The sequence below is a fragment of the Canis lupus genome, chromosome 24, assembly GCF_011100685.1.
Source record: "Canis lupus familiaris isolate Mischka breed German Shepherd chromosome 24, alternate assembly UU_Cfam_GSD_1.0, whole genome shotgun sequence".
NCBI lineage: Eukaryota > Metazoa > Chordata > Mammalia > Carnivora > Canidae > Canis > Canis lupus.
Window position 1 is genome coordinate 16,459,322 of NC_049245.1, and position 13,772 is coordinate 16,473,093.

General features: G+C 40.3%; 2 protein-coding genes across 7 annotated transcripts in view; one reads left to right on the forward strand and one right to left on the reverse strand.

Moving 5' to 3' along the window:
• LOC119865581 (cytochrome c oxidase subunit 7B, mitochondrial-like) overlaps window positions 1–7,556 on the forward strand; it is a 50,174-nt gene extending 42,618 nt beyond the window's left edge. The window contains exon 2 of the mRNA XM_038572970.1: window positions 7,302–7,556. Coding sequence (XP_038428898.1) covers window positions 7,302–7,556 — 255 coding nt within the window. The remainder of the gene's footprint in view (window positions 1–7,301) is intronic.
• SHLD1 (shieldin complex subunit 1) overlaps window positions 1–13,772 on the reverse strand; it is an 80,063-nt gene that overhangs the window by 52,750 nt on the left and 13,541 nt on the right. The window lies entirely within an intron of this gene.

The following is a 13,772-nucleotide window of genomic DNA, read 5'->3' on the forward strand; positions in this document are numbered from 1 at the left end:
TGAATAAAAAGCGTTAAATAGACAGCAATATGAATGTGTGCAAATAATATTAGGCAACTGTGTTCACTGTCTAAAATAACTAAAGTAGGATTATCTGATATTATTGGTTCATACTGACCCCACAAAATTCACCTGAATACATAAAGAAAATTCTCATTTACAGGCACCTGGGAGGCTCAGGCAGTTAAACGCCCAACTCTTGATTTTGGCTCAGGCCATGGTCTCAGGTTCATGGGACTGAGCCCCATGTCTCACACTCAGCAGAGTCTGCTTGTCCCTCTCCCTCTGATCCTCTTCCCACTCTCTTTCTCATTCTTTCTCCATCAAATAAACACATTTTTAAAAATTCTCCCTTACAGCATTATGTAGATAATTCCAAATTTGTTTTTCCCAATTTCTAAATCTTGCTATCCCTATTTTTGCTCAGGCTGCTATGTCTTGGAGCTGTTGGAAGTTACCAGATAATCCATAATCATCAGGTCCAGATTTGAGAGACAACATATTTCAATCAACTCAATTCTTTGAAGGAAGAAGACACGATTAGCCACAGACTTGGCACAAAGACCAATGATCTTCTCATCTTCACAAAGTAACTCAAATTCAAATTTAGGGAATTAGCTGAAAATTTATAGCAGACATAAAGCAGTGGGAACCTGTAGGGCATGTCTCGGATGTACAATGAAAGTAAAAATTCTACTGTACCACCTTAAATCATAATTGAGCAATCACCTGTTTCTTATTATGACTATTTCTCCATACTTCATTAATAATATATCAATAACATTAATAAAATAACTATGGCCAATAAGGCAATTTAAAAAAAATAACTTAAAACTCTACAGGTAATTTTGAAAGTACCCACAATAAGAAAACTCTTGAGGTCTAGTAATAAACGGTTATAAAAATGTTTCCTCCAAGATCTGATTAAATCTTGCATTATTGCTCTTCTCTGGAGCATTGGTAAGTATAAAATAACATGCCAATTTCTATTCCTTAAGCTGTATCTTCCTAGCATCACTCAGAATGTAGTAGCTTCAACAGCTACTCTTTTTATAGAGGATTCTGACATAAAGATATTTGCTCATCCTGAATAGATGTTTTTTTCCTTAAATGAGTATATGCACATCTACTTGTTCTATGCATCTATGAAACCTACATTGCCTGATTTTAAGTGTTGCCTTCACTCTCAAAAAAACAGAAATCATATTCTATATTCTTAGTTTTGGCTTTAGAGCTAGACTAGTCTGGGTTTGACCTTGACTCTGATTTTAAGTTTATGTATCATATTTTTACAACTAGACCTCCAGCTCCTTGCATACAGAAATCATGTGTTCCCACTGTTTTATGTCACTCTCAACCTAGAGCATGGTGCTGGATACAAAGAGGACAACAGCAACAAAAAAGTTTCATTCCAGGCATTAGGAATGGTTAGGTAGGTCCACCTAACCACTCCACTGGTTAGGTGGACCTCTAACAAACATGACATATAGGGGCACCTGGCTAGCTCAATTGGAGGAGCATACAACTCTTGATCTTGGGGTCATGAGTTCAAGCCCCATATTGAGTGCGGAGATAACTTAAAAATTAAATCTTACATGCCAGAGAATACATTCTCACCAACATAATTCTCACAAATGTGGTTTTGCTTAAAGACACCTCATATTAACTGAGATCCTTCATCATAAGATGATTTGTGGAGACTACATGGAAGCATCTCCAAACACAAATCAAAGCACTTGGCAAATGAGAAGCCATCTGCTGACATATGCACCTTCAATGAAGAGAACAGGATTAGATTATTTGCCTAAAATTATACACAAAGTTAGGAGAAAACATATATACTAATAGCAAATGCTAGGAAGTAATTCTATGGATACTCTGAGTCATTATTAATCAGAATAACTTCCCTGTAAAGGCTCTGTGCCAGTACAAATCACTTTTTTGCCCAGTACTGAGCAACATAAAGGATGAGAAATCTCCTCCTGAAAGGAGCTCAACAGATAACTAGAGGTCTAGAAACACCTGTGGGAGCACCACTAACTGTGACAGCAGCAATAGTAATGACCACAGGCCTTTACTAAGTGTGCTGAGCTCCGTTGCCTCCCTCAATCATCATGACAACCTAGGAAGCAGGCAGTATTATCATTTTCATCTACAGATGATGAAATTGAACAAGACAATGTGTAGCAACTTGCCCAAGGTCACAGTCAAGGTCAAATCCAAACTAGTCTGGCTCTAAAGTCAAAAATAAGAATACAGAATATGATTTCTGTTTTTTGAGAGGAAGGGCAACACTTAAAACCAGAGGGGTGCTTCTACACTAATAAATAGCATTCATTAAGGGATGCCTGGGTGGCTCCATTGTTTGAGCCTCTGACTCTTGGTTTCAGCTCAGGTTCATGATCTCATGGGTCATAGGAATCAAGTCCCAGGTGGGGTTTCCTGCTCCTTGGCGTGTCTGTTTGAGATCCTCTTCCTCTGTCCCTCCCCCCACATACTCGCACTCTCTTTCTCCCCCTCAAGTAAATAAAACTTTAAAATAAATAAATAAATAGCATTAAGATAATCGGCTCCCATTGGGAAAATAATAAAGCTATCACCCTGCCTCACACCTTATACCAAGATATACATTTTAAAGTTAAAAAAAAATTTTTTTAACTGTAAAATTACCAGGAGATACCTATTTATATAATGTTGGGAATTAGAATGATTTTCTAAACATTGCACCAAAGCAGAGGCACTGATTGATAAAATTACTACATAAAAATCTAAAATCTCTGTACAACAACAAAAAAACCCACATTTACTTATAGTAGCCAAAAATGGGAGACAGACTAATGACCATTAATAGGGAGAAAGTTAAAAAGATTGTAGTGTATTTGTACTCCAAAATATTACGCACACCTTAAACTGGCTGAGGTATTAACAGCTAAAGAATGGTTGTGATAGAATGTGGAATTTTAAAAAGCAAGTTGCAGAACAATATGTTTTTGTTGGAGATTTCTGGTTTGCTAAAATCAAACACAAACAGTGACCAGACTTGAAAATTCCCTGAGCTGACACAGCCAGTTAATCATACATGCAAAGCTTAATTTAGTTTATTTTACAAGATGAGAAAGGCTAATGTGACCTGGGTCACTTCTTACTTATGCCTCTGAAAATCAGGAGCAAAACTTAAATTGTTCCCTGCAACTGACAGGTGGTAACCACTAACCAATTCCTTTACATTTAAGAAAATTCTAACACTGTAACCAATTATTGCAATGAATAGTCCCAGTCTCCACATTACATACACTGCTTTATAACAATATACTTCTGAGCCTCATTCCATATTTTGGTTTGAGCACTCTCAGTTTTTGCAAACTGTCTTTTTATTGTGCGTACAATAAACTTTTACTAATTACTACTTCAGGGATTCATTAGTTTTACTTGTTTTGTTGTATTTTTCTGAATTTTTGACAGGTTAAAAGCTATGCATAATCAACTGTACTAAAATACATATATTTACATATATGGTTTATCAACATGGAGATAGATATATTTATAGTATACTCCCCTAAGAATATACACAACACTACTGGTTACCACTAGGAAGGAGAAAGGGAGGGTGTGAAGAGAAAATGTTCTCTTTTGCTTCCTTTTGATATTTTACTTTTTTTTAAAGTACACATTAGGGCAGCCCGGGTGGCTCAGCGGTTTAGTGTTTGTCTTCAGCCCAGGGCCTGATCCTGGAGACCCGGGATCAAGTCCGACATTGGGCTCCCTACATGAAGCCTGCTTCTCCCTCTGCCTGTGTCTCTGCCTCTCTCTCTCTCTCTCTATCTCTTATGAATAAATAAATAAAATCTTTAATAAATAAATAAATAAATTTAAAAAATAAAGTACACATTAATTGGGTCATTTTAGAGAAAACATTTTAATCAGAGTATATAAAAATTAAAAGGCAAAACTGGGAAAATTATGGCAAAAAACGCTAAAGATTTAGTATTCTTGATGTATAAAGTACCCTTATGAATTAGTAAGGTGACAACAATTCCAATAGAAAACAGGCAATCTATAGAAAAGAAAATGTCCAAGAAAATACAGTATTTCTTTACACTATAATCATAGAAATGCAAATTAAAACATGAAAATTGCCCCCCCTATAATTAGCAAGGTTTCAAGAAATTATAATATTAGTGTTGAAAAGAGTCTTGGAAAAAATGATTTGCATCCCTTGTCTAGAGGACAAACGAGAGCAATTTTTCTTACAGAAATTTAGCTTGAAGAATAATTTAAGATAAATATAAGGGCTTACCCAGAAGGATGTTGAACACAGCCCTCTATAAAAGCAAAACCTCAGAAACAATGAAAATGATCAAACATAGGCAACTGTTTATTTGTATAATGATTTCTAAAGTTGTTTCAGGAGAAAAAAAAACACAATTATTTCAGAGAAACATAAGGAAGCAGAGGAAAACAAGGAAAAGGTGATCTCACAAGCACTTAAAAGAAAAAGGGCCTGGGGTGCCTGGCTGGCTGGGTTGGAGGAGCGTGTGACTCTTGATTTCAGGGTCATGAGTTCAGGCCCCACATTGGGTGTAAAGATTATTAAAAAAAAAAAAAAAAGCTAAATAAACTTTTAAAAAAAATAAAGAAAAGAAAAAAGGGCCAGGATTTTTTTTGATGCCCAACAGATTATTAAAAAAAAAAAAGATTTATTTATCTGAGAGAGCAAGAAAGAAAGCACAAGCAAGGGGATGGGGCAGAGGGAGGGGCAGAGGGAGAGGCAGGCTCCTCCTGAGCAAGGAGCCCCTATGGGGCCTTGATCCCACCCCTGGGATCATGACCTGAGCTGCAGGCAGACACTTCACCGACTGAGCCACCGAGGTGCCCCTCTACAGTTGGGTTTTGACAGTTTTTTATATACTGGAGACACTAGTCCTTTGTTAGACAGCAGATATGCAAATATTTTCTCCTGGTCTGTACCTTGCCCTTTCAACCTCTTAATGTGGGCTTGCAGAGAGTGAGAAAGTTTTTAATTTTGAGGAGGTCCAATTTATCAAATTTTTGGCTACTGTAGATTTTATTTCAATCATTTCCATTTGCTTTTTTTATAACTTGGATTTCCTCACTGAAATTTTCTATTTTTTCATTTGTTTCAACAGAACTTGTAATTGATTGTTGAAGAGCTTTTATGGTGATTGCTTTTAAATTCTTAGCAGTTAATTCCAATGCCTACTTTGTCTCAGTGACTTGACTCATTCAACTCGTGACTTTTGGCTCTTGGTCAGACGAGTGATCTTGGTCCTATTTAAACCCTTTAGGATCCCTGGGTGGCGCAGCGGTTTAGCGCCTGCCTTTGGCCCAGGGCGCGATCCTGGAGACCCGGAATCGAATCCCACATCGGGCTCCCGGTGCATGGAGCCTGCTTCTCCCTCTGCCTGTGTCTCTGCCTCTCTCTCTCTCTCTGTGTGACTATCATAAATAAATTTTAAAAATTAAAAAAAAAAAAGTTAAAAAAAAAAAAAACCCTTTATTTTAGCACAGAGCCATCCTGTTTAGGTTTAGCACACAGGCCATGGGCTGCTTTTATGGGTTGTGGTTCTAAGGACAGTTTAATTTTCAGAGCCTTTGCTGTTTCCTTGGTCTCCTTGATTTATTGGGTACAGTTAAGGCTCCCACAGGCCCCCGCTAGTGCTGCCCGAGGGACCAGCCCAGCCTGTGGGTGTCTCTTGGGGGTGGCTGATCTCAGGCCCCCTTTTCCAGTGCCACTAGCTGCTGCCCAGCTGGCCCAGTGAATGTAAGAGGACAGGGAGCAAGGGGAGTCTCAGGTCCACAGAGACAAAGGGGCTTCTCCAGCCAGGTCACTTATTGTGTTAACAGAATCCCGCTGCTCACGCCCCGGCCACCTGGGCCTGTCTTAGCAGAGGTCTGAGAGGAGAGGGCTTCCTCTGGCCACTTACTCTTACAGATTTTCTACAGATTCCCTCTTGTTGGTTGCTGGGCTCTCCTGGTGATGTAGGATGACCAACCGGTCAGTCCTGGGGAGAAATGAGCCTACCTGGGCCCCTTCTAGCTGCTGGGTTGCAGGCTGAAATGCACCTCCTTCTGCTGGGTGGGAGGACAGAAGACATCCTGCCTCTGCTGCTCCTTCTTTGGTCCTAGAGCCCAAAAAGCAATTCATCTTCTTACCATTGCTCAATATTCTTCGACTGCCTCTCACGTTTCCATGGTTTATAGTTGTATTTAGTAGGAAGTAATGGCTAGGCCATCATGTCAGATTAGAAATCCCAATAGATTTTTAAAATCTCATTACCCTTTCATGCTGCTATAACTTCATCAAATAGGGCAAATTTAAATCCTTTGGTCTTATCTTTGCAGAAAAGCACAACTTTTTCTTGCCAAATGCAAAAGAAAAATCAGATATCATTTTCTACCTTTGTTTTCTAGCCTCCTATCAATCAAGCAAGATAAATGAAAACGTGTCCACAAATTACACAACACATGTACGGTCACTAGACTTAACATTGGTAGCCTTAAGACAAGTTAGCTTCTCAGATTCTGAGAAAATAATCTCTAATAATTTGGAAGCTTTATCTTTAGTAGGCACAAAAACTGCAAAGAATGAATTATAAAAAGGCTTAAATTCTTGTTCTTGGTAAGGTTCAGGAATCTGTAAAAAGTTGTCACTAGAGGGCAGCAGACTCAAACACTGCCCCAAAGCAAGCAATTGCCGGGCACCATCTCCAGATTGTAGACTGAGAACAGCTGCTTAGGTTTTTACTGGCTAAAAACATGGAATATTATTTTAACCCATTCTTCCTCAAACTTGACTTCTAAAATGGCACTGGCTCATGGGTAACTTCCTCATTCTTTTACTTATACTGTGCCCAATATTCCCAGCATTTTCAATATTCCCCATATTTTCCAAGAGTTCTTAATAGAAGAAAATTCTGGATCTATCAACTGAATATATTGTAAAGAAATGGAGCTAAATCTCTTGGCTTGTTTGTCTGTTTTTAGAATTTATTTAAATTTTCCACTCAAGTGCATTATTTTGTGAGCAGGAACAAAGTCACAATGCTATAGGATGTAATAAGAATAGTTTTCTTGGGGTGCCTGGAAGAGTGTGTGGCTCTTGATCTTGAGGTCATGAGTTCAAGTCCTATGTTGGGTGTACAAATTACTTAAGTAAATAAACTTAAAAAAAAAGAAAACAGTTTAAAACGCAGTCTTTAGAGGGTGCTTTGCAAGGGAACTTGGCATGAAGTTGTAGCAAGACAGCAGCTGGAGTTACCACCTTTCTGTTCTATTTGCAGCTTCCCATGTTCCCATGGCCAAAACAAAACAAAACAAAAAATGCTCTAAGTCATCTTCAAGTTCAAAGGATTCAGCAAACAATAGCAAGGCGGAGGCACCAGAAACGGACACCTGATTTCCATGACACATATGGTAAGGCTGTATTAGCTAAAGAAACCATTTTCTGTGTTGCATATACAGCAACACAAACTGGAATAGAAGGGGACCTATCCCCTGTTGGCAGAGTTACCCCAAAGGAATGGAGAGATCAGTAATCGTCCCAGCTGGTGTAATACTGTATTGTCTCAGGAATGACTCCTGATTGATGCCAAGTGAAAGCACTGTGCACCCATTAAAATATGGCATGACTGAAGAAATAAAGTACATGTGAAACCTTCAAAAAAATTAAAATCAAATTAAATAAAAAGCAGTCGTTAGAGATATCCTTAAAGCCACGGCCACATGCACTATAATTAGAGAAATATTCCCTAGAAAAATGAGTTAAAGAAACAACTCTGCTTGGAACATACTTTCTTCGAAATGGAATGATAATTTTCTGCTCTCAGAAGCACGTTATCTCCTCACAGATGTTCTTTTCTCTGCTGTAGTCTCATCAGGAGAAAAGCCGAGGGCTTTAGAGAGGCCAGTATGGGCTAGTCTGAAGACTTCCCAAATGAGAGTCAGGCAAATCTGCAGGGATTAGGTAAGAGTAGATGGTATTCAACTTAGAAGCTTTCTCATCCTAGAGTCCACATAAGATTAATCACAAGCTAAATTTGATGACAAAGCTCTAACGTGGCAATCAAGGGACTGTGAGACTTTATATCATTTTCATACCTTATCAAAATTACACTCATATATGTTTTTCAGGCATTCATTCAACCAGCCTTTACTGAGCACCTACTATGTGCCATGTGCCAGGCACTATATGCCCTTATTCTCTGCTCACACGTCAGGGTCTAGGTTTAAAAGGCAGCAGCTGCAAACACTGTGTGATGAGACAAAGAACAAAATGTGAATCTCGAAAGGCTAGCATGGGTGACCCAAAATGGATAAAGTGCTTACCCTTAAAAGATATGTTCCAATAAGCTGGGTTTCTGTAACTTCAAGCATGTTAGCAAAACCCAGCTCCACAAAAAACTCTAGGGAGCCTGGAGGTAAATAAAGGGCAGCCACTTGGCAAACAGCATGATTTATAACTTCAATGGGCAAAGAGCCAAGTTTAAGAATAGTTCCTGGGCCAGATGAGAAAATTTCTTCTGGACAGAAAAGTTATGAAGGGTTGTACTCACTCCAGCAAGCAAAGTGAGAAGACTCATTTTCTTCCCTCAGGTTTAACATAAGAAGTTGGATCCTACCTCGTGTTGAGAATAGTCTGCCAATGGTTAGAGCTTCTTCAATGAAAGGAAGAGGAGAGGTTGAAAGGCAAGCTCAGGGAGCAGTGGACATAACTCTGGTCAAAATGATCCAGAGTTCTAGTCACTCCTAGGATGGTGCTGATACTGAAGATATACTCGGGGTTAGCAGGGTTAGCAGGAAGAAGCTAGCAGAGACTGAAGGAGAAATACTTAAAACTTACTACTTAGCACTTACTCATACCTGAATGTTTGCATTTCTTTAAAGTTATGCCTTTGAAGTCAGCCTGACCCAGATTTGAGTCTTGGTTTTCCACTATTCTTTGGAAAACATATCAATATAGAACCTCTATAAGACTATTTCCTCCTGGGAAACATGGAGATCATGATAGTACTTGTTTCTCGGGGGCAGATGTGAGAATCAGAAAAAATGGTGGATAAAACATGCATAGCACAGCACAGCATCTGGAATGTAAGTGTACAATAAACTATTAATCTTTCTGTCTTCTCAATTCAATATAGTCTCCTTTGTCCTACAAATACATAAAAGTGAATTGTACTGATGACGGTGACATTTGACTACTTCAATCAAGTTGTTTTCTGATATTTTAAGAAGACACAGCTGAGTGACAAGTCATGACTGAATGCTTACTTGTAGAAGCCTGGAGAGAGAGCTCTCAGGTCAGACCCTGTACACCTGAACTGCAAAGATAAATGCCCGTAGGCGTGGCTCTCAACAGGAACACAACCTGTTTTTCAAATCAGTGGGGATTTCTTTTTAAAACTTTAAGTGCGGGCAAAGTACACAGAAGCAAACAAGCTTCTCCCATAGCAGATGTCTTTGAAACTCAAAAGAGAGGAGCAATGAGAGATGTTGCAGATGGCAACTGGCATACTTGAGCCTTTGAAAACAATTCTCCTCTTAAACTAGTACTTCTAATGACTATTTAGTGTTACCTACACTTTAGCAGCCTAAAATAGAGAGCTGTATTCTTCTCTTTTTAGAAAAGGGATGGAAAAGTCACAGTTAAATCTGTACAGAGAGTCACTGAAGAGATAGAGTTGCCAGGTTGCTATGTGACCTTGGGTGACCTTCTTCATCATCAAGCCCCACTGTCCCTTGCAGAAAATGACATATCAAGGTGAGCTGGGGGGTTTTCAAACTCTTTTTGGCCCTGACATCCTTTCTTTCAATGACTGCTCATCTGGAAGCCTATAACACAAATAAGTTGATATGGGGAGCAAGAGTGGAGAGGCCAGGGCCCCCAGATGTTCAGTCCTGACCTTACAGCTCCTGAAGAGTGGCCTGGAGCTGAGTTTTAAAACCACTGGCCAGGGGTACCTGGGTGGCTCAGTGGTTGAGCATCTGCCTTTGGCTCAAGTCGTGATCCCGGGGTCCTGGGATCAAGTGCTGCATCAGGCTTCCCACAGGGAGCCTGCTTCTCCCTCTGCCTACGTCTCTGCCATGTCTCTGTCATGAATAAATAAATAAAATCTTAGAAGGAAGGAAGGAAGAAGGAATAAAGAAGGCAAAAAAGAAAGAAAACCACTGGCCCAGTGGTTTTCTCTTACTCTGTGGGCCTTCGTCCTCTGCACTTACTATGCTTCACTACTTGGGTCACACAATGAGAACACACTGCCGCCTTAAAACAGTAGCAAGCAAAGAGTTCAAAATCCTGTTTAGGATCCTAAAATGAAGCCTAAGTGGCTAAATCTGCAGATGCCACCTGAGGGAGCTCTGCCAGACGGCACACTCAAACTTTCCAAATAAAACCCATCAGCTGGACAGGGGATAGTAAGCACAAGATTTTGTTCTGAGATTTCTCAGAGAATTAGTTCATCAATCTCCTTCTTTCCCTTCCTCCCTATACCTTAGGTCCAGTTTAGAGGTCGCTGGGTCACTAGCCACTAGGTTGGGTATCATTTAATGCACTATAAGGAAAACATCTTTAACATTATTTACATGTCTAAAATAAATCCTGACTCCTATATAAAATGACACCACCACATTGGGAATTCTATAATTATTACATAAACTCTATTTTGAGATTTTAGGTTTAAGAGCTTAAAATTTCTTATGGAAATAAGATTTTCCAGAATTACAAATAGGTATATGAATCATAGAAAGGAAAAAAGACATTTTTATCTATTCTTAAATAGCAACTTCCTTGGATGAAATGCCTAAATATCCAGGTTACAAAATGGCCTTTGAAGATTGGGATGTTGACAGATTGCAAAAGAAAAATAAGAGGACATTAAACCACTATTTAACTTTAGACATATAGCTAGGGCTGTCAGCTAGGGTTTTTAGTCATCAAAGAATTATTACGCTTAGCATTCAATTTGCTGTATACATTCAACCAATTTCTCAACAGATGCTCTTAGAAGTTAAAGTTTAAGGAAAGGGCTCACCACCTCCATACTGCAATGTGTAAGCAAAAACTTCAGAGGAGCTCTTTGTCCTGTATTGGAATGTATCTGGGGTGCTCTCCAGAACAAAGGTTGCAGAGAGCCCTGATGAGATCACCAACACAAACTATGCAGACTTTCTCACGCTATAGTAGTACACACAGGACTTCACCGCCAGGAAACCTTGGTGACTTTGCTATTGAAGGGTTTATCCAAGACCAATGACCACCTCACTTGGTACTTCTGTTTACTCTACACTTTTCTTAAGCCCAATTAAAAAAAGAGAGAAAGGAAGCAAGTATCTAAGAGGCAGGGAGTCTAAGCCTATCAATAAATGTGTACTACAGATTAACTGACAGACTTAATTCAGCAGTCTCTTAAGTGGCCTGGAGTTGACCAGAGAGGAAAAAACACATTTCAAGGATGGGAACAACGCAGCTGAGACACTACGGCCTGACTCAGCATAAAAGCAAGCCAACAGGAGTGGCAGGCCTATGCTAATGAGTAGTTAGACACCCATGAACAGGAGCCTGTATTCAGCTGGCATGCCCCTGTATGTTGCCTGGTACCTTGCCAGTTATTAAAATATTGCAAAATACTGCTGAATTGGTCATTAAATATTTTGAACAAATGCCCTGGGCATGCGATTACACATGGCCCTGAAAATGAGGCACAGGAGCTTTGATGAGAATTGGAAGGAAAGTATATACAATGACATCTCAAAGAGACTCAGAGGAATATGATGGATATGCAGTTTCAAGAAGACCTTTTTAGCAGTGTGGTCTTCTGCTGGATCTCACCAGGAAGGGCAGAGGGGGGCAGTTTCCTACTCTTGTACCTGGCTTAGGCGACAAGTGGCTTGTTCTACCATCACTTCATAAAGAGTGGCTAGACGACACTTGCTCAAGACACCAGTTCAAGACAGACGAGCTAAAACAAAACAAAACAAAAAAGACAGACGAGCTGTGTTTATTTGGACAGAGTTCAGCCTCTCCTGCCTTTGGGTATCCAGGCTGAAATGACCAAGGCTTTGAGGTTTTTCTGACTAATATCTCAGATTGCTATCAACTCATTATTTTCTAGAAAGTGCTCTTAAGTCTCATGTCTCTTGCCACTAATATCCTCCTCCAGGGCATGAACAGTGATATGGCAGTTGGGTATACAAGATAAGAGCTGAGAAATATCCATTAAGGGGGGGTGCCTTGGTGGCTCAGTCAGTTAAGTGTCTGACTCTTGATTATGGCTCAGGTCACGATCTCAGGGTCCTGGGACTGAGCCCCTCCTTGGCCTCCACACTCATCAGGAAGTCTGCCTGAGATTCTCTCCTTCTGCCCCTCCCCACCCACTCACGGGCACATGCATGCTCTTTCTCTCAAATAAATAAATAAATCTTTAAATTAAAAAAAAAAAGAGAGAGAGAGAAAGAAGTATCCATTAGATTTAACTCCTAGGGAAGATCACTGGCATCTGAGCAAGGGCAGGCTTGGTCTAGTGAGTTATGGGGGTAGAGGACATGTGCTCAGGAGTGAGGAACAATCGTTAAGAGGAACATGGGATGGAATATAGGCAACCCTTTCAAAAAGCTTCACCAGGAAGAGCAGGTCAGTGATAAGCCAAACCCAGAGGCCGCACAGTGAAATGGGGGATGCTTTACAAAAGTGAGGCTTAAGCTCGGGTCCATATCCTTACAACCTGGCTTTTCCAGTGGTCCCTGCCATCTCCCAAAGCTAAGACCACTTGTCCCTTACCTGCTCTTCTTCAAGGGGTTACAACTGTGATGCTGACTTCAACCTTGAAGTTGGGACCTTGCCACTCATTGATAAGCCACCTGCACACTGCCTGCCACCTGCCCGGGATTTCTGGGTACTCTTGCTGCATTACCCCTTGGAGGGCTGTGCTCTGCTACCAGCGGGTACCCTATACTACCACTGTGGCTCCACCCCCTTGCTAACTGTGTGTCTGAATTTTGACTGCAGATTTTGACAACTGGGCTAATTTGACTGAGTCTTAGTGGTCAGCTCCTGGCTCCTATTTCACCCAGCAGCTAGAGCTCCAGGTCCTGGGTTCACCTTCAGACCTCCATTCCACTGTAAGTAAACCTGCCATACTCTACCAGTTCTTAGTCAATTATATTGTGAGCCAAGCACAAGCTACATGAGAGTAGCCAACAGCAAGAGAGTACTAGGGTGGGTACAGCCCAATGGTGACTATCAGCTGGAAACCTTTGACTGTATTTACCAATCTCTAGAAGATCAACTTCCTAATAACACACAATAGCAAACGAGCAAACCAAAAATGCAGTAGGCTTGGGAGCTAGATATGTGAAAAGTCTGAGACAGAATGGTAGCCACCAGAGCACCAAGAGAGACTAATGTAAACGCAGGCTCTGTCTCTGAGCAAATAGATCCAGTGTTATCAGAACTAGATTAAACTGTGGGCAAAATCTGCTGAAAGGCATGGGGGAGGGAACCTACAACTAAAACCACCCATGAACACGATAAAGGGTAGGAAGGTGGATCCTACTTACAAACAGAAAATTAAAACTAAAGACCCTGGACAATTTTGAGAACATGGAGGTGGAAGATGATCAGCCCAGAGCAAATCAGTTTTGGCAGTTAGGGCAGTGACTTCTCCCAGAGTTTAGGATTGTCCACCTGAACCATTTCATTGGTTGGTAATGGCCAGATTACCAGTGACAACCCTTCCTCAATTTACTTTGTAAAACAT